Source organism: Triticum dicoccoides, chromosome 5B (assembly GCF_002162155.2).
Source record: "Triticum dicoccoides isolate Atlit2015 ecotype Zavitan chromosome 5B, WEW_v2.0, whole genome shotgun sequence".
NCBI lineage: Eukaryota > Viridiplantae > Streptophyta > Magnoliopsida > Poales > Poaceae > Triticum > Triticum dicoccoides.
Genome location: NC_041389.1, coordinates 634,233,769 through 634,251,297, shown reverse-complemented (window position 1 = coordinate 634,251,297; position 17,529 = coordinate 634,233,769). Strand labels below are relative to the sequence as shown.

General features: G+C 45.5%; 3 protein-coding genes across 3 annotated transcripts in view; 2 read left to right on the top strand and 1 right to left on the bottom strand.

Moving 5' to 3' along the window:
- Positions 1–2,741, top strand: part of LOC119312213 (tryptophan synthase alpha chain-like) — a 3,324-nt gene extending 583 nt beyond the window's left edge. The window contains exons 2-8 of the mRNA XM_037587947.1: positions 282–433; positions 529–703; positions 832–908; positions 1,561–1,638; positions 1,986–2,063; positions 2,193–2,252; positions 2,340–2,741. Of these exons, the coding sequence (XP_037443844.1) occupies positions 282–433; positions 529–703; positions 832–908; positions 1,561–1,638; positions 1,986–2,063; positions 2,193–2,252; positions 2,340–2,474 (755 nt within the window). The 3' untranslated portion in view covers positions 2,475–2,741. The remainder of the gene's footprint in view (positions 1–281; positions 434–528; positions 704–831; positions 909–1,560; positions 1,639–1,985; positions 2,064–2,192; positions 2,253–2,339) is intronic.
- A 628-nt stretch (positions 2,742–3,369) lies between these two features.
- LOC119312207 (putative disease resistance protein RGA3) lies at positions 3,370–8,078 on the top strand. The gene is made up of 4 exons (XM_037587944.1): positions 3,370–3,617; positions 3,720–7,219; positions 7,434–7,502; positions 7,703–8,078. The coding sequence occupies exons 2-3, from the start codon at positions 3,740–3,742 to the stop codon at positions 7,479–7,481; spliced, it is 3,528 nt and encodes a 1,175-aa protein (XP_037443841.1). The 5' UTR covers positions 3,370–3,617; positions 3,720–3,739; the 3' UTR covers positions 7,482–7,502; positions 7,703–8,078.
- Positions 8,079–16,299: 8,221 nt separating this feature from the next.
- On the bottom strand, positions 16,300–17,523 carry LOC119306449 (BTB/POZ and MATH domain-containing protein 3-like). Its single transcript, XM_037582664.1, has 2 exons — positions 17,288–17,523; positions 16,300–17,188 (listed from the first exon to the last, which is right to left on the bottom strand). The coding sequence occupies exon 2, from the start codon at positions 17,179–17,181 to the stop codon at positions 16,603–16,605; it is 579 nt and encodes a 192-aa protein (XP_037438561.1). The 5' UTR covers positions 17,182–17,188; positions 17,288–17,523; the 3' UTR covers positions 16,300–16,602.
- Between the last annotated feature and the right edge of the window lie 6 nt (positions 17,524–17,529).

The following is a 17,529-nucleotide window of genomic DNA, read 5'->3' as shown; positions in this document are numbered from 1 at the left end:
CTAAGTATGGTTGCTTTGGCAGGAAATTTGCTGTGTTGCCCTGCTAATTCAGGTGCACAAGCGTGCGGCTGCGACAGCCTGAATCTATCTATTCCTCTCATAGATGTACCTTCACAATGGTAGCCTTTCTCCATGTTTCTTACCAGAGGCCAATGGTTTTGCGGAAAACAGTACTAGCACACAACAGGATGTCAGCATTGCACATATTGTGTGTGTGTGTGTTGGGGGTGGGGGAGGGGGGAGGTGGTTCATTTTAGGGTGTTCGGCTAACATTGGGAATTTTCAGACGGCATTCATCCCATTCATCACCGCCGGTGACCCTGATTTGGCGACCACATCAAAGGCGCTTAGGATCCTAGACTCCTGCGGCTCAGACGTGATCGAGCTCGGCGTGCCCTACTCGGATCCGTTAGCTGATGGTCCAGTCATTCAGGTACATGTTCCGTTTTTTCTTCATGCTTATCAGCTTTAGTAGTACTTGTCATTGGGCTACAAGTGTTTTGGGGTTCACAGCCATTTCATTTTCAGGCTGCAGCATCCCGTGCGCTTAAGAAAGGCACTAAGCTCGGTTCTGTCTTGGCGATGCTCACGGAGGTTATACCAGAGCTCTCTTGTCCAATAGTTCTCTTCACATACTACAACCCGATTCTAAAGAATGGGGTGCGAAACTTCATGGCTAAGATTAAGCAAGCTGGTGTACATGGTATCTTTTCTTACTACCAATATGCTGATTGTGATGTATCTATTTTGCATTTATGCTCTTGTTACTAGTTGCTGTCATTGATCTGTTTTTTTTCTTCTGAAAAGTTTGATTTGCTTCCTATGCTGCAGGTCTTGTCGTACCTGATCTTCCTTTGGAGGAGACAACATTGTTGAGGAGCGAGGCCACTATGCATAACATAGAGCTGGTGAGTCCTCACTCTCATCTTGTCATGTAATGTTCGTGTGAAATTTTCTTGTATTTGTGTCATTGGCGCCCTACATCGATCATCTTTAGGTCCTAAAATAGATTCTCACTAGAGATTAGACCTATGCATTTTCAGCCAGTTCTATGTCGATGGTTACATCGAATTATCTAGAACCTGAACAAGGCTGGTCCATGGAATGAGAAGTAAGACCAGGTCAAAAGACCCTCCTGGTGAGGTGATTTTGACTAGGCCACATTCAGAAATTCAGCGCAATCTGGTTTCAGATCCTTCTAATTAGAATATGGGTACCCCTGATTGATGTTGATTTGGCCTGCTGCGGCCTAAAATTTGGGTAAACCAGGCTAAGTGACCAGTTCAGGCCTGGGTAGGTTGATCAGGCTGCACTAGGTGGGCCAATAGGTGCTCAGGTTTACTTGATATCACCTGGATACACTTTTATCTTATATGTTAAACTGTATGGTCATGAAATATCCATGCATTGAAGAGCTAAACATGACTGACCTGTTACCTACACTACCTGGTTAGAATTGTATCACAGTAGAATTTTTTTTTGTATATATCATGGACTTCTAACTGAAAGAGTTTTCTTGAGTTTATTCGTTTATCGATTTATATTTTCACTTGGCTGCAGGTGCTACTTACAACACCAACCACACCAACAGAGAGGATGAAGGAAATCACAAAAGCTTCAGAAGGATTCGTTTATCTTGTGAGTGTCAAGAAGACACCTACTATTTGCTCAAAGTTTGTCACTAGATTCAAACAACATTTCTCGCTTTTATCCCTTGCTTAGTAATAGTTCAAGTTGTGTGGAATATTTATTAACTAGTCTATGTGTTTGCATATTAATAACACACCATATAATTTGTCATCTTGGGGCTTGGGCTTATAACTTCCCTGGAATTTGAGCAGAAAAGTATTAAAGGAAGGCAACTGTAAGTTTGCAAACTGCAAGCAACATAAAGGGTCACTTTATCTGTTATGTTCACCTCATGTTACATCAACCCTGATACTTTTTAAACACTTGATTTGGTAACTAGCTCATACACTATGCAGGTGAGTGCTGTCGGAGTTACAGGTGCACGCTCAAATGTAAACTTACGCGTTGAGCATCTTCTTAAGGAGATCAAGCAGGTTTGCGAAACTATAACCCTCTTCTCATTGGTAACAGTAAACTGGAGCAAGCATATAGTTTTGTGTATAGAAATTTGCTCTAAAGAATGCTTATAGTTAATATAACAGCTTCTCTCCTTGAGTTTTCAGGTTACAGACAAACCTGTGGCTGTTGGCTTTGGCATATCAACTCCAGAGCATGCGAAGCAGGTGAATATAGGCTCTCACAACTTCCCTGTCAAGTGTTTGGTCTATCTTTTGTTGCAAGTTTTGATAGCTTTGCTGTTTGTAATACAGATTGCGGGCTGGGGAGCGGATGGTGTGATTATTGGCAGTGCGATTGTTAGACAGTTGGGCGAAGCCGCTTCTCCGGAAGAAGGACTGAGAAGAATAGAAGAGTACGCCAAGAGCATCAAGGCGGCTATTCCATGAGATGGGCAGTTCCATCATGAACAAGCCAATTAGTAGATCGTAAGCATGTCGTTTATCATCTGGTAGTCTGCTTGATGGACCTGGAATCTGTAGTTCGTCTGGCATATTTGATTCCAGTGCTCAAAATAATTATATCTTTGTGTGTTAGAATCACAACATGAATTAACAAGGTAATCTGGAAATGGTACGAAGCTCGATTTCTGTTGTGAGGAAACATTGTGAGATGTAGTGTTCTTATGTGGAAATATGGAATGTTAGAATTTGGAAGGACTTGTCCTGAGAGGAGCAACAGGATAAGTCCATGGTGCATTTATATGGCTCGCTTGAATTTTGCCATCTGAATCCATCATTCTTCTATGCGCTGAAAATGGCACTGCCCTCAGATTCTTCTTCTTTGCCCTCTTCAGGAGGGACGCAGGGTCTGTCAGGCTAGGCTACAGTCTGATCCCCACTGTACGGTGTGCCGATAACTTCTTGTTTCAACTCATATTTTTTTCATATTCTTCCTTTTTAAATATGTGTTGTTTTAGTAAACACGCAGTCAAACATTTTATGCGCCATTAGATTTTTTTCTCCGGACAGATGCTTTGTTACAATATAATTCTGGCGTGTTTGCTGTATCCGAGCTGTAGAAATAAAAGGTTGAGATTCTTTCTGGCTTGGTTGTCTGGACATGGTCAACATGGAAGAACCAGTCCCTGGTTTATATGTATGATGTCCTTGATTATTATAATATCTAACTGTAACCACTTGTCAGCATTTCATATAAGATTACCTTGGTTTGTGGCACAATTGGAGGATGAGAGTAGCAAGGACAGAAACATCATTGACTTTTCAGACCTTTCCCTTTCCTGAACTGAGCAGAAACATTTTTTTTTTCTATGGACCATGACATTAGAAAATCTCCAGCTGTTGGATGATCATCTGTTGGTGTAGGTTCTCCAACCAAGGAATATACACATGCATCCAAGCTTCCCAAAGAATAGTGTGGTCCAGTGTACTCTTGGGCTATAGCAGTATTGGAAGTTGACTTTTCTTCTCCCGTCTCCCCACACCAACTGGGCACAATCATCTTTCTTCTCCCAATTCTGGCTGAAAGACAAGATCGCATCCATCTGCTCATCACCATTTATCTTGCCTCAGGTTCTTAACTTCTCTTTCTTCACAGTTTTTTTCCATTTCTACATAATTTCTTTCTCGTTAACTTCTTTTCTTCTCTGAAATCAAATATCTTGCGATTTGCAGGAATAATATCTCCTCCCAGAATGGGTGCTGAACTAACTGTTACCGGGTGGTTCTTGTCGCCAATCATACGGGAGATGCAGGACACCGCTTTGGCCTACATAAAGGGGCAATTCAGTTGGAAGAAAGATCAGGAGAAGGACCTTGAACGCCTTGACATCACCCTGACAGAGATTCTGACCATTGTGGATGTCATCGAGAAGAGGGAGATAAAGGATGGGAACCAGAGGAGGCTGCTAAGCATACTTAAAGACGCCATTTACGGCGCTGTTGATGTGCTGGACGGCTTCCAGTACATGGTCCTCAAGTCCAAGGTTGATAGCCAGTCTGCGGTGAGTCGTGTCACCTCAACCTGTATTTACTTGGGTAAACGTTTGATCGGTGCAGACGAATTCCGGGGGAAGCTAGCAGATATTTTGGAGAAATTAGACGTTGTCAAGACAACAGCAGATACCCTATTGAAGGTGGTTAATTTTGACAATGCTACTGCAAAGTTATTGCCAGTAACACGGCTGCGTGTAACTTCCCCTTTGAAGGAAAATCACCATATATATGGTCGAAGAGATGAGCTTCATAAGCTGAGAGATATGTTGTTTGAGATAAGCGACAGTAATGCACCCGGACCCAGTAATGCACCTGTACCCAGTGGCTCAAGCATTGATGTTATATCCATTATAGGTGTTGGTGGGGTTGGCAAGACTAGCCTTGCACGGTTGGCGTTCGGAGATGAACAAATACGCATGAACTTCGGTCTCAGGATGTGGGTTTCTGTATCTGATACTTATGATGAGATTAGATTGACAAGGGACATTTTGGAGTCTTTAACTGATGCAAATTATCACACTGTTGCTGAATTTGATGAATTGCAGAATGCTCTTCGTGGAAAGATAGCTGGAAAGAAATTTCTCCTCATACTAGATGATGTTTGGTATGACGAGGACAAAACAGAATGGGAGAATAAATTACTCTGGAGCAAAGTCTTCTCTTCTTTAAATACTGGACTGGAAGGGTCGAAGATTTTGGTGACAGCTCGAGCTGACAAAGCTTGCAGTATCCTACATGCTAGGACACCCCCTTTACGTTTGGGAGGATTGGACAGAGATGATTACTGGTTGCTATTCAGAAATCATGCTTTTGGTGAGAAATACCCAGGACAATTTCCAGAACTCAAGGAAGTAGGAATACAAATTTGTTGCAGATTGAATGGTTTGCCTCTAGCAGCAAAGATAATCGGTCGCCTATTGAATGCTGATTTGGATGTCAGCCACTGGAAGAAAGTTCTGGAGAGTGATATATCTGATGATGTTATGAAGGTTCTCAGGTTGAGTTACCAGCACTTACCTGTCCAATTGAAGCTATGCTTTAGCTTCTGCAGCCTTTTCCCAAAGGACTGGCGTTTTGAACCTCAAAGACTCACTGAAATGTGGATTGCACAGGGTTTTGTGCAGAGGGAGGATTCATATGACACTGATCCAAATATTGAGGATGTGGCAAAGGGCTACTTCAATGAACTTGTGCAAAGATCATTCTTTGAGCGGTCATTGTTGGACCTCCCAACAGAGTATGTCATGCATGATTTGATCAATGACTTGGCTCGGAATGTCTCGAAGGATGAGTATGTCAGGGTTGAAAATGATAAACAAAAGAAGATCCCACCAAACATTCGTCATCTATCAATATCAGCAAATTTGTTAGGCGGCATGAAGAAAACAGAGTTGAGAAATTTGCGTACCTTGATTGTTTGGAAGAAAGCATGGTCTTGCTTAAAATTGTCCCTTCCAGATGATGTATTCAAGAAGTCCAAAAGCATCCGTGTGCTGGACTTGAACGGTTGTTGCCTGGATAGGCTGCCGACATCAGTGGAAGTTCTTAAACATCTGCGTTATTTCGCTTTTCGGGTTCCTCAGAGGCCGTGGCAAACATCATTGATTCGGCTTTACCACCTGGAGGTCTTGGTCACAAGAGGGCACTCCTGCCGGGAAAGTGAATGTGTTAACCTTCCTGCAAACATGAAGAGGAACCTGCTCAAATTAAGAAAAGCTTTCCTTCTCAATGTTGGCGGCGCCACGATATCTGGTTTCGGAGGACAAACTCTTCTCCGTGGCCACGGGGAGTTCCATGTCAGGAAGGAGAGCGGCTACAGACTAGGTGAGTTGAAGGAGATGAAAAATATCAGTGGACAGTTAAAAATTAGATCTCTCGAGAATGTTGAACATCAGCAAGAGGCAGTTAATGCCTGCCTAGATTGCAAAGAGCATATCGAATATTTGGAACTTGAATGGAGCATCCATGCAAGGGCTTTAACTTGTGATATTGATAATGATGTGCTCAGTGCCCTTAGACCTCACCCTAATCTTGATCGGTTGAAGATCATTGGATATGGAGGAACTAGGTCACCCAGTTGGTTTGAGGCAAATTGGCTGACTGCATTGAGTTCTTTAGCTCTTGAGAACTGCATGGGTTGGGTACAGTTGCCCCCTTTTGGTCAGCTTCCTCTGCTCAAGTATCTCGAACTAAGAGGCATGCATGCTGTCAGGCAGATTGGTCAAGAATTCTATGGGAATGGTGACATAAAGGGCTTCCCAATTTTGGAAGACATGATATTTGATGGCATGCTCAACTGGGATGGCTGGTCTGGAACCGAAGATGGTTCTTTGTTTCCATGTCTTGAAAGGCTACTCGTATCACGGTGTCCAAAGCTTCGAGAAATACCAACCTTTAGTGCAACACCAAGAGTTGAAGTCGAAATATCTCCTGATTCCCCGCCAGCTTCTTGTTTAATCGAGTCACTAATAGCAACTGCATCACGGTTGATCTTTCTGGTTAGCTCCTACAGCTTCTTGAGTGACCTAACCACTGAGCAACTAAACCATGTTGCTGAGTTGAACCTGCAGAACTGTAGAGATCCCATGCCAGCTGGTGGATTTCACAGACTTAGCTCCCTTCAGGTGTTCAGGATCAGCAACTGTTCAACGTTACTGTCATCAGTCAGTACAGAAGCAGTTGACACATATTTACTTCCTCCATCTCTTTGCCATATTGAAATAGCTCAAAGCAATGTGCATTGCAGCTTATTACCAAGGTATTTGCAAGGCCTAACTTGCCTCTCGACGTTGGTGCTCAATAGCTGCCATTTGATGACATCATTGTCATTTGCTTCTGAATCCCCCCACCTTGTTGCTCTGGAAAGTGTAACCATTAAAGATTGCAATGAGCTAGCTTCATTGGATGGATTTAGAAATCTTAGTGCTCTCCGGAAGTTAGTCGTTGCAGATTGTTACAATTTCTGCTCCTTGCCAGCTGACTTGAATATAGTGGGGTCTCTTGAGAAATTAGTCATATGTGGGTGCCCAATGATGAGGTTCCTCCCCGAAAACGGCCTGCCAGCTTCCGTGCAGACTGTTTTGTTATCAATGTGCCATCCAGAGCTCGATACCCAGCTTCAAATGAAGGAAGGTGCTGAATGGAACAAGATTGTTCGTATCCCCGAGAAGAAATTAGAGGTATACACTGCTCTCATTCACTTATTACAACTTCCGCGTCCTCTTTTATTTGCGCACTTGTACTTGTACTTTGGTGGAGCGTGTACCAATAATTGACAAAGTCAAATCACTTCTTTTTAGGGAAGTTAAATCACATCTCTCATTGCTAGTTTCCAACAAAGTTCAATTTAGTACAATGATATGTGTTTTTACTTATATTTTGCCATCTTGTCAGGTAGAGCTGATTGACTTATTGACTATATTTCCGGCCAATTCTTCCTGAAGATGTTACTATAACTAAAAGGTATGTTTTCCTAAGCCACCAAGATGCCTTTGGGTTTAGTCGAACCAACCAGATATCACTTCTAGTGTTCTACACATGTAAAGCTTTTGCCCTGTTGCAGGATTGCTCCGCAGGTGAATATAGGCTCGCACAACTTTCTTGCCGAGTGTTAGGTCTATCTTTTGTTGCAAGCTTTGACAGCTTTGCTGTTTGTAATACAGATTGCGGGCTGGGGAGCAGATGGCGTGATCATCGGCAGCCCAATTGTTAGACAGCTGGGCGAAGCCGCTTCTCCTGAAGAAGGGCTGAGAAGAATAGAAGAGCACACCAAGAGCATCAAGGCAGCCGTTCCTTGATACGAGCAGTTCCATCATGAGTACTACCTCCGTTCCGATTTACTCGTCGTGGTTTTAGTTCAAATTTGAACTAAAACCATGACGCGTAAATCGGAACGGAGGGAGTAGTTGTTTTTGCCTTCTCTTTTGAGGAAACATATTGAAATGTCATGTTTCTTGTGCTGACTGAAACATGGAATATTGCAATTCAAAGGGAATTATCCTGAGAGGAGGTACAGGATAAGGCCGTGGTGCATTTATATGGCTGGCTTGAATTTTGCCATGTGAGTCCATCATTTCGCCTTGTTTTCTACGGCGCTGAAAATGACATTGCCGTCAGATTTTTCTTCTTGCCTTCTTCAGGAAAGGATGCAGGGTCTGTCAGGCTGAGCTAAAGTGTGATCCCCATTGTACCATATGCTGATGACTTCCTTGTTTCGGTCTCATGTTTATTTTGTACTCTTCTTTTGAAATATGTTGTGACGTTTTAGAGAACGTACTATCAAACTTATGTACCATCAGATTTTTCAGGGACAAAATACACTTTGATCAAATAAATTTAGAGTGTGATCTGTTAGAGTTATAATATAAGTCATGTACCCTTTTGTATTTATCCCGTTGTATAAGGGGTTTCCTACATATGTTCCACACCTGTACATGTATATATATCGGTCTCTCATGGGAATACAAGTTGCTTTCCTAACATGGTATTAGAGCTAGGTCAATTTTTTGCATGCCGCAACTCGTGCCATTGATCCGCTCCTGCTGCCGGCCGCTGGGTTTTCATCTGCCCGCCTCCCCCCGCGGTCTTCCTCTACCCCTCTCGATCGACCAGATCGCGATTGAGGGCATGTACAATGGTCGATAAGATAGTCTTATCTTAAATCTTGCATGTAATTTAGAGATGACAAAAAAACATATCTACAATGGATCATCTTTTAGTCTTATCTTCAATAATTAGTTATTCCTAAAAACGTGGTGAGACATATTGTGCTAAGAGATCATCTCTTGTCTTTTCTTAATTAAGAGAAGACAAGCCTTCTCTTATGATTTCTCTCTCTTCCACCTCATCATTTATCCTATGTGGCATTGCTAAGATAGAACCATTGTACATGCCCTGAGCCGCCGTCTTCCATTCCCCCGCCAGGTCTCCCGATCGCTCTGCCCCGCCCTGCAGTTGGGCCTTCGATCGATCTGCCCCGCCCTGCAGTCGGGCCTTGGGCCCTCTGGTCGCCATTGCCCCGCAGTCGGGCCTCTCCCGATCGCTCCCAATCGATCGCGCCCCTCGCTCGGAGAGGTCCTCTTCGGCGCCCTCTGCGCCGGTTAGCGCTACTGGCGCCCGCACTCCATGGTAGCGGGGCGGTTCAGCAAACGCGACGAGGCGGGCCGGCCCAGTAAACGCGACGAGGCGAAAAATCTTATCCGCCGTGTACAGCCAAAAACCGTAGCGAATTCCGGAGAAGCAGGATTCGATCCGTGCCCGCAAACATCTTCACCAGAGACCATAACCACTGCGACACATCAAATCTTTGACTATTCAAAGGACAAAACTTTACTTGACCCTCTTATAACAACAATATTAAATATGTAAGATAATTCTAGTCTATTGTACGCATTATTTTATAATAGTGAAAAAAAGAATACACAATACAAAGACGTGAACTTGAACAAATTTCATATATTTAAAATGGTTTGTACAAAAAATTTAAAATGTTCATCAGTTTTGAAAAACAGTCACAAATAAAAAAATGTTCATCGATTTGAAAAAACAGTTCACAAATATGACAAAAGTTCATCATTTTCGAAAAAAGTTGATCGGATTTGAAAAAAAGTTCACGAATGTGAAAAAAGTTCATCAATGTTTTAAAAAAGTTCATCAATTTTGAGAAAAAGTTTACCAATTTGAAAAAGTTCATTGAGTTTTTCATCAATTTTGAAAAAGTTCACCAATACTAAAAAAAAGTTCATCGAATTTGAAAAATAGTTCATTGAATTTGGAAAAAAGTTCATCGATATTGAAGAAAAATTTCAAGAATCTCAAAAAAGTTCATCGAACCCAGGAAGAAAGAAAAAAGAAAAAAAGAAAAAAGAAAACAGAAGAAAGAAAGAAAGGAGGAAATAAAGACATGAATAGATGAATGTTTGCACGTCCAGTTGGAATGACGAGGTGGTTACTGCAGCGTGTGATTAAACAGGACGTCCAATTTTCGAGTTGCAGCACTTGCAGACTTTTTTGCGGTTTGGAAAAATAGAGAAAAAAACTACACGGGCCGGCCCAGCGGAGAGGGGGGTATGCGCCCGTTTGTGAATTGCACTTTAACGGGCGCAGAGGGCGCCGAATAGGGTTTGGCCCTCGCTCGAGCCACCAAATCGCCCCGCCACCAACCCTGTGGATCGCCTTCTGCTCTGGAGCGGCGGCCACCAGCTACAGATTCTGCTGCTGATCTCCGTCGTTGCTGCTGGCTGTGTCTTCGTACGCCTGGTTCGCCTAGGCTCTAAGCCTCACGACCGAAAGCTGCTGTTGCCTGCTTAAAAAAATTGTCTGCTGCATCGGGCTATGTTGCTATCCCTCGCTGTTCCGTGATCTTTGATGGTACTAACTACACCGAGTTTACTGGCTTCATGCGCATTCACATGCGTGGCATCCGTCTCTGGGGTGTTCTTTCTGGCAAGGTCTGTTGTCCGCCACGTCCGGTTCCTCCGGTTGCCCCTACTCCGCCGACTCCACTGGTTCTTCCTACGGATGCTAATCAGGCCGCCAAGGATGCGGCTAAGCTTGCTGATGAGGCTGCTGATCGTGCTTATGATGAGAGGGTTTTGGCTTATGAGGAGGCTCTTTAGACGTATCATGTTGCTCTGTCTGTTTACACCCACTGGCTTGATGATGATGCTCATGCTGCAGCTGTTCTCACTGCTAGTGTTCTGCCTCAGTTTGCTTTTGAGTTTCTGGGTCTTCCTACTGTCTTTGAGATGTGGACCTGTCTTCGTCAGCGCTATGAGCCCTCTGGTGATGCCTTATACCTTTCTGTGGTCCGTTAGGAGCATGCTCTTCAGCAGGGTGACTCTACTGTTAATGACTTCTATGCACAGAGTTCGGCTATCTGGCGCCAGCTTGACTCTCTCCGCAGTGCTGGTTGTCGTACTTGCCCCTGTTGCCAGGCTGTCCAGACCAATTTGGAGTTTCATCGCGTCTACGAGTTCCTGTCTCGGCTTCGTAAGGAGTTTGAGCCCCGGCGTACTGAGTTGTTTGCTCGTGGACGTATTTCTCTCATGGAGGCGTTTTCTGAGATTCGTACCGAGGAGACTCGCTTACGTGGTGCTTTCTGAGATTCATGCTGAGGAGACTCGCTTACGTGGTGCTGGTTTGCTGGAGGTTTCCTCTGTGCTCGCTACTCGGGCTTCTTCCACGCCACCTGCTGCACCGACCCCTTCTCGCTCGAGTGCTCCACCGCTCTTGCCCACTCCTTCTGGAGGCTCAGGTCGCCCTCGTCCACATTGAGAGTACTACAACGATGATGGTCATATTGAGTCCAGAGCTACATGAAGAGGAAACACCTGCGCAAGGCGCGATCATCATCTTAAGGGACTTCGTCATCTACCTCGACAGCTTCAGCCATTGCTTTGACTGAGCAGGATATTTTGAGACTTAAGCGTCTGCTCACGGCTTCAGGTTCTTTCTTGAAGGGTATTGCTGGTTCTGTGACTGATGCTTCCTGCACTGAGCAACCGCCCTCTACACAGTCAGGTACATCCCCATGGGTTCTCGACTCTGGAGCTTCTTGTCATATGTCTTCTCATTCTTCCACTTTGTCCTCTCTTCGATCGCTGGATTCTCCTGTTCATGTCTTCACTGCTGATGGTACTCCACTTTCTGTTGCTAGTAGAGGCAATCTTACCACTCCTTCTTATTCTGTTCCTGATGTTGCTCATGCTCCTCGACTTACCATGAATCTGTTTTCTGCTGGTCAACTTACTGATTCTGGTTGTCGAGTCATCCTTGATGTTGACTCTTGTTCTATCCAGGACCGTCGCACGCACACTCTGGTTGGGGCTGGCCCTCGCCGCCGTGATTCTCAGGGTCTTTGGGAGTTGGACTGGCTTCATGTTCCTTCCGCTGCCACCACCATTGCCAGTTCTTCCACTTCAGTCGCCTCCGTTACTGGTTCCTTCAAGCAGTGGCATCATCGACTTGGTCATCTATGTGGTTCTCGGTTGTCGTCTTTAGTTCGTCGAGGTCTTCTGGGGTCTGTCTCAGGAGATGTCTCTTTAGAGTGTCAGGGTTGTCGTCTTGGCAAGCAGATTCAGTTACCATATTCACATAGTGAGTCAGTGTCTAAGCGTCTTTTTGATTTAGTCCATTCTGATGTATGGGGTCCGGCTCCTTTCGCTTCGAAAGGTGGTCATAAATACTATATTATTTTCATAGATGATTTCTCTCGTTACACATGGCTTTATTTCATGACTTCTCGTAGTGAGGTGTTGTCTATTTATAAGCGTTTTGCTGCCATGGTTCATACTCAATTCTCTTCCCCCATTCGTGTTTGTCGTGCTGACTCCGCTGGCGAGTATATCTCTAAGATATTGCGTGGTGTTCTTGCTGAGCAAGGAACTCTCTCTCAATTCTCCTGTCCTGGTGCTCATACTCAGAATGGTGTGGCTGAGCGAAAGCATCGTCACCTTCTTGAGATGGCTCGTGCATTGATGATTGCTGCCTCTCTCCCGCCTCATTTTTGGGCTGAGGCCGTCTCCACCTCCACCTATCTTATCAATATACAGCCTTCTACTGCTCTACAGGGTGGTGTTCCTTTCGAGCGTCTTTTTGATCGTTCTCCCAATTATTCGATGCTTCGCTTGTTTGGTTGTGTTTGCTATGTTCTTCTTGCCCCTCGCGAACGCACCAAATTGACCGCTCAGTCTGTTGAGTGTGTCTTCTTAGGCTACAGTGATGATCATAAGGGCTATCGTTGTTGGGATCCTATCGGTCATCGGATGCGTATCTCTCGAGACATGACTTTTGATGAGTCTCGTCCCTTCTACCCACGCCCATCTTCCTCGACCTTTTCAGTGGAGGATATCTCTTTCCTCATTTTTTCCCGACTCACCTATCACCCCCGTCGAGCCTGTGCCTATTCGTTCCCCTCCCTCTGCTTCTCCACCTCTAGTCGATTTGCAGCCACCATCTTCCCTGGTCTCCTCGCCTAGCATGTCACCGGATTCTACACCTTCATCTCCGGTGACTTCTTTGTCGCCACCCCCCGATTCTACCTTGGCGATTCCTCCTTCTATTGTTCCATCTTTTCCTCAGCATTACACTCGTCATTCACGACCTGTGGATGCCTCTGTGGATGTGTCGTCATCTTCCTCTCAGCCTACTTATGGCTTGCGTTCTCGTCCTCGTCCGCCTGTTGATCGCTTTGGATTTCCCACCGCTGGTGCTGCTGTTCTTGAGCCGACTTCTTATCATCAGGCTGTTGTTCATCCTGAATGGCAGTTTGCGATGGCAGAGGAGATTGCTGCTCTTGAATGCACTGGTACCTGGGATCTTGTTTCTCTTCCTCCCGGAGTCTGTCCCATCACTTGTAAGTGGCTCTACAAGGTTAAGACTCACTCCGATGGTTCTCTTGAGCGTCACAAAGCTCGTCTTGTGGCTCGTGGTTTTCAGCAGGAGCATGGTCGTGATTATGACGAGACTTTTGCTCCTGTGGCCCATATGACCACTGTTCGTACACTTCTTGTCGTTGCCTCTGCACGCCACTGGTCTATATCTCAGCTTGATGTTAAGAATGTCTTTCCTAATGGTGAGCTGCGTGAGGAGGTGTACATGCAGCCACCACCTGGGTATTCTATTCCTGATGGCATGGTATGTCGTCTTCGTCGCTCTCTCTATGGCCTTAAGCAAGCCCCCCATGCCTGGTTTGAGCGTTTTGCCTCTGTGGTCACTGCCGCTGGTTTTTCAGCAAGTGTTTATGATCCAGCATTGTTTATTCACCTTTCCCCTCGTGGTCGGACTCTTCTTCTTCTCTATGTTGATGACATGATCATCACTGGGGATGACCCCGAGTATATTGCCTTTGTAAAGGCCCGTCTTAGTGGGCAGTTCTTATGTCTGATCTTGGACCTCTTCGCTACTTTCTTGGGATTGAAGTCTCTTCTACCTCTGATGGCTTTTTTATATCTCAGGAAAAGTATATCCAGGATCTTCTTGCTTGTGCTGCTCTTACTGACGAGCGCATTGTTGAGACTCCTATGGAGCTCAATGTTCACCTCCGTGCTACTGATGGTAATCCTCTCCCTGACCCGACGCGTTATCGTCATCTTGTTGGCAGTCTTGTCTATCTAGCTGTCACTCGTCCGGACATCTCTTATCCGGTTCATATTCTGAGTCAGTTCGCCTCTGATCCCACATCGTTTCACTATAGTCATCTCCTTCGTGTTCTCCGATATTTTCGGGGCATGATCTCTCACCGTCTATTCTTTCCTCGCTCCAGTTCTTTACAGCTTCAGGCCTATTCGAATGCTACGTGGGCTAGTGATCCTTCAGATCGCCGTTCACTTTCTGCTTACTGTGTTTTTCTTGGTGGTTCTCTCATTGCCTGGAAGACGAAGAAATAGATTGCAGTTTCCCGTTCGAGTGCCGAGGCTGAGTTGCAAGCAATGGCTCTTTTGATGGCAGAGGTGACTTGGTTACGGTGGTTACTTCAGGATTTTGGTGTTTCTGTCACTACACCGACTCTGCTCTTATCTGACAGTACAGGTGCTATTAGCATTGCGCGCAATCCTGTGAAGCATGAGCTCACCAAGCATATTGGTGTTGATGCTTTCTATGTGCGCGCTGGTTTGCAAGATCAGGTTATTACTCTTCAGTATGTGCCTTCCGAGTTACAGTTGGCGGATTTCCTGACGAAGGCCCAGACTAGAGCACAACATGGCTTTTATCTCTCCAAACTCAGTGTTGTTCATCCACCATGAGTTTGAGGGGGGTGTTAGAGTTATAATATAAGTCATGTACCCCTTTGTATTTATCCAGTTGTATAAAAGGGTTTCCTGCATATGTGCCACACCTGTACATGTATATATATCGGCCTATGGCCTCATGGGAATACAAGTTGCTTTCCTAACATGATCCTCGTTGTACCATATGCCGATAACTTCTTTGTCCTAGTCTCATATTTAGTTCATAATCAATTTTTGAAATACTTCACAACGTGTATTTGGTTTTTAGAGAACATGCGGTCAAACTTGCGTGCATTTGATTTTTCAGGGAAAAAGAGCATTTGATGATGCAATAAACAAATTCACAAGTGTTTACTGTGTCCGAGCCGGATATTTGGGCTGAATGCTTATCATGCAGTTGAGTTGTACTAGTAGAAATAGAAGGCTGAGTTTCTGGTTTTGGTTGTGTGGTCAACATGGATGAAAGAGGTGAAACTTATCTGAATTCCAGGGAGCAGTGTCACAATTGAACAAGGCAGCAAAGCAGCCCTCTCCGTGCATTGAACAGCTACTAGTGGAGTGGATTTGGATTTGGATGACTTGTGATTTATAAATAACCAAAGTGGATAGCCACGGCAAAGTCTGAAACTTATCTGAAACTGAGGGGGCAGTGTTACAATCGAGCAAGGCATCAAAAGTCAGCTGCCTTTCCAAATACGCATCGACCAGGTGCTCTGGCTCTGCCATCTTCATCAACTGAGATGAGATAAATGGAATGGGAAGAAAAGAATGGTTTTAACATCCGAGTCTGACTACCTTCAACTGCATCAGTAAAAACATACGTATAGCATGTAATGTCAAATTAACACATGTGGTGGAAAAACTTTCACCAGCACGGCTGATGGCACCAGGTCCCTGTTACATTTTCCAGTTGGTGTCCGGCCTTCAGAACCAGCCGGTGTTTGGCCTTGAGGTACAGGGATCCCTCGGCGCCATTCCGGCCAAGCAGCCCCAGGCAATTCTCAAGCTAGACCCGTGCAACTCAAGCTAGAACTAATTTCTCCGAGTTTGACTACGAAGCGCGCCCGTGCCCCAGGACCAGGAGTGAGCACATCTCACCACAGCTTCACCGGCGGGTATTAGCGCGTGCATCGTCTCCCCATTGCTCTGCTTCCTCTGAAAACAGAAGCAGATTTCCAAAACCGACCATGAAAACGATGCTGATGTAAGATGTTAATGCAACAGTGCATGTCATGATTAATGACTAACAGAACAAGCATCAGCATATCGTGTGAATCGTACATAATTCAGGGTCATGGTTAACTCGGACCAGGGAGGATGTCTAGAAATCGCAGCTTCAAAGGACACTTCCAGGCTAATAGAAATGCAGCAATATACGACACAATTAACACAAAGAGAAATACACGAGGATTAAAAGACTAGCCGGGAAACTTGCACATTGCTGTGATGCAGGTCAATGTTGATGCTTACACCTGAATTTATAAACTATCCATTCCATTAAGAGACAGTTTGTGTCCATATGTTGGGTTCTTCAGGTTCAGCATACAGGAAAAATTTCTTACATTGAAGAGACGAAAGCAATGCACGCACACAGACTACAATCGCTCTAGAAAATCCCATATATGCAGCTAGTGTCACTTGAGGTCCAAGGAATATGCGTACCATATATATGCAGAGTGAGTGTTACTTCCGCCTTGAAGCAATAAGCTTGGCAATGAACTCGTTCAGAACAGAGGGATAGGTCGTGATTATGTGCTCCCAACCACTAGTCGCCATTACTCTCTTCAAACGCGAGGGAGACAGGACTTGGATAAAATCCAAGCACGCCTCTTTCAATCCACGACAATGGTGCTAAAATGCTGGTGTATGTCAGGCAGGGTGCCACCGGCATCATCCTTAGTTTTGGGGTCCTTGCAAACCATGATGTCGCACCCGATGGTAAAACAATCACATATCAGATCGGGGGACTGTTCAAGGGTGTGTCTTCTCACGAACTTGCCGATGCCCCACATTGGAACACTACTGGAGAAGCTGTAAGTTTTAGTTCCACGAATGTACGTTGGCATCTGCTTCTCAACCTGGTTGATGAGACTGAAACTGAACTTCACCTCCACGTCCTCCTCGTCGACATCGGAGTCATAGAGAAGGGTCAGATAGACAGAAATGTAGTCGGCGCAGCTCGGGTCCAAGCCGTTGGGGTAGTACTCGAGTAACCAATCGTGGCCTCCTACTACAAAATGACCAGAGGTGATGTTCTCGCCGGTGGGGAAGAACTCTTTGGTACGCGAGTAGCCCTTGACAATGAGCAGGTGGTACCCGGCGTCCACACCGGCGCTGGCGTAGACGCCCGACATTTCGCAATGGCACTGGTTGTGTCCGTCGAGGACAGTTACGCCGGCGAACGACGACATGACGAACCTGCAACGAGGTCGCCGAAAATCTATCTACTCAGTCACCATTCACATTCCTAATAAGTTTCGGAGTTGGGAGTTGGGATCAACGGGCTGAGGGGCGAACCTGTCTTCCACCGCGGGACCGCGCGGAGTCGCCGCCGCTCCACTCGCTGCGCCGCCGACGCCGAGGCCGCTTCTCCCCGGAAGGAGAGTTTGCGGCGAGCTGAGGGGAAAGCCCTGTCACGTCATCCGGCTGCACGCACCGCACGAAGTCGACGCCGCAAGACGAGCCTCCACCCGCTGCGCCGCCGCGCTACTCCCCGGAAACAGAGTTTGCGGCGGCGGCGGCTCCGGCTCGTCTGCGTG

Excerpts from the sequence above, each read along its gene's own strand:
- LOC119312207 (XM_037587944.1), top strand. The coding sequence starts at position 3,740 with ATGGGTGCTGAACTAACTGTTACCGGGTGGTTCTTGTCGCCAATCATA. Across the intron at positions 7,220-7,433 it reads TCCCCGAGAAGAAATTAGAG|GTAGAGCTGATTGACTTATT; the intron begins GTATACACTGCT and ends CCATCTTGTCAG.
- LOC119306449 (XM_037582664.1), bottom strand. The coding sequence starts at position 17,181 with ATGTCGTCGTTCGCCGGCGTAACTGTCCTCGACGGACACAACCAGTGC.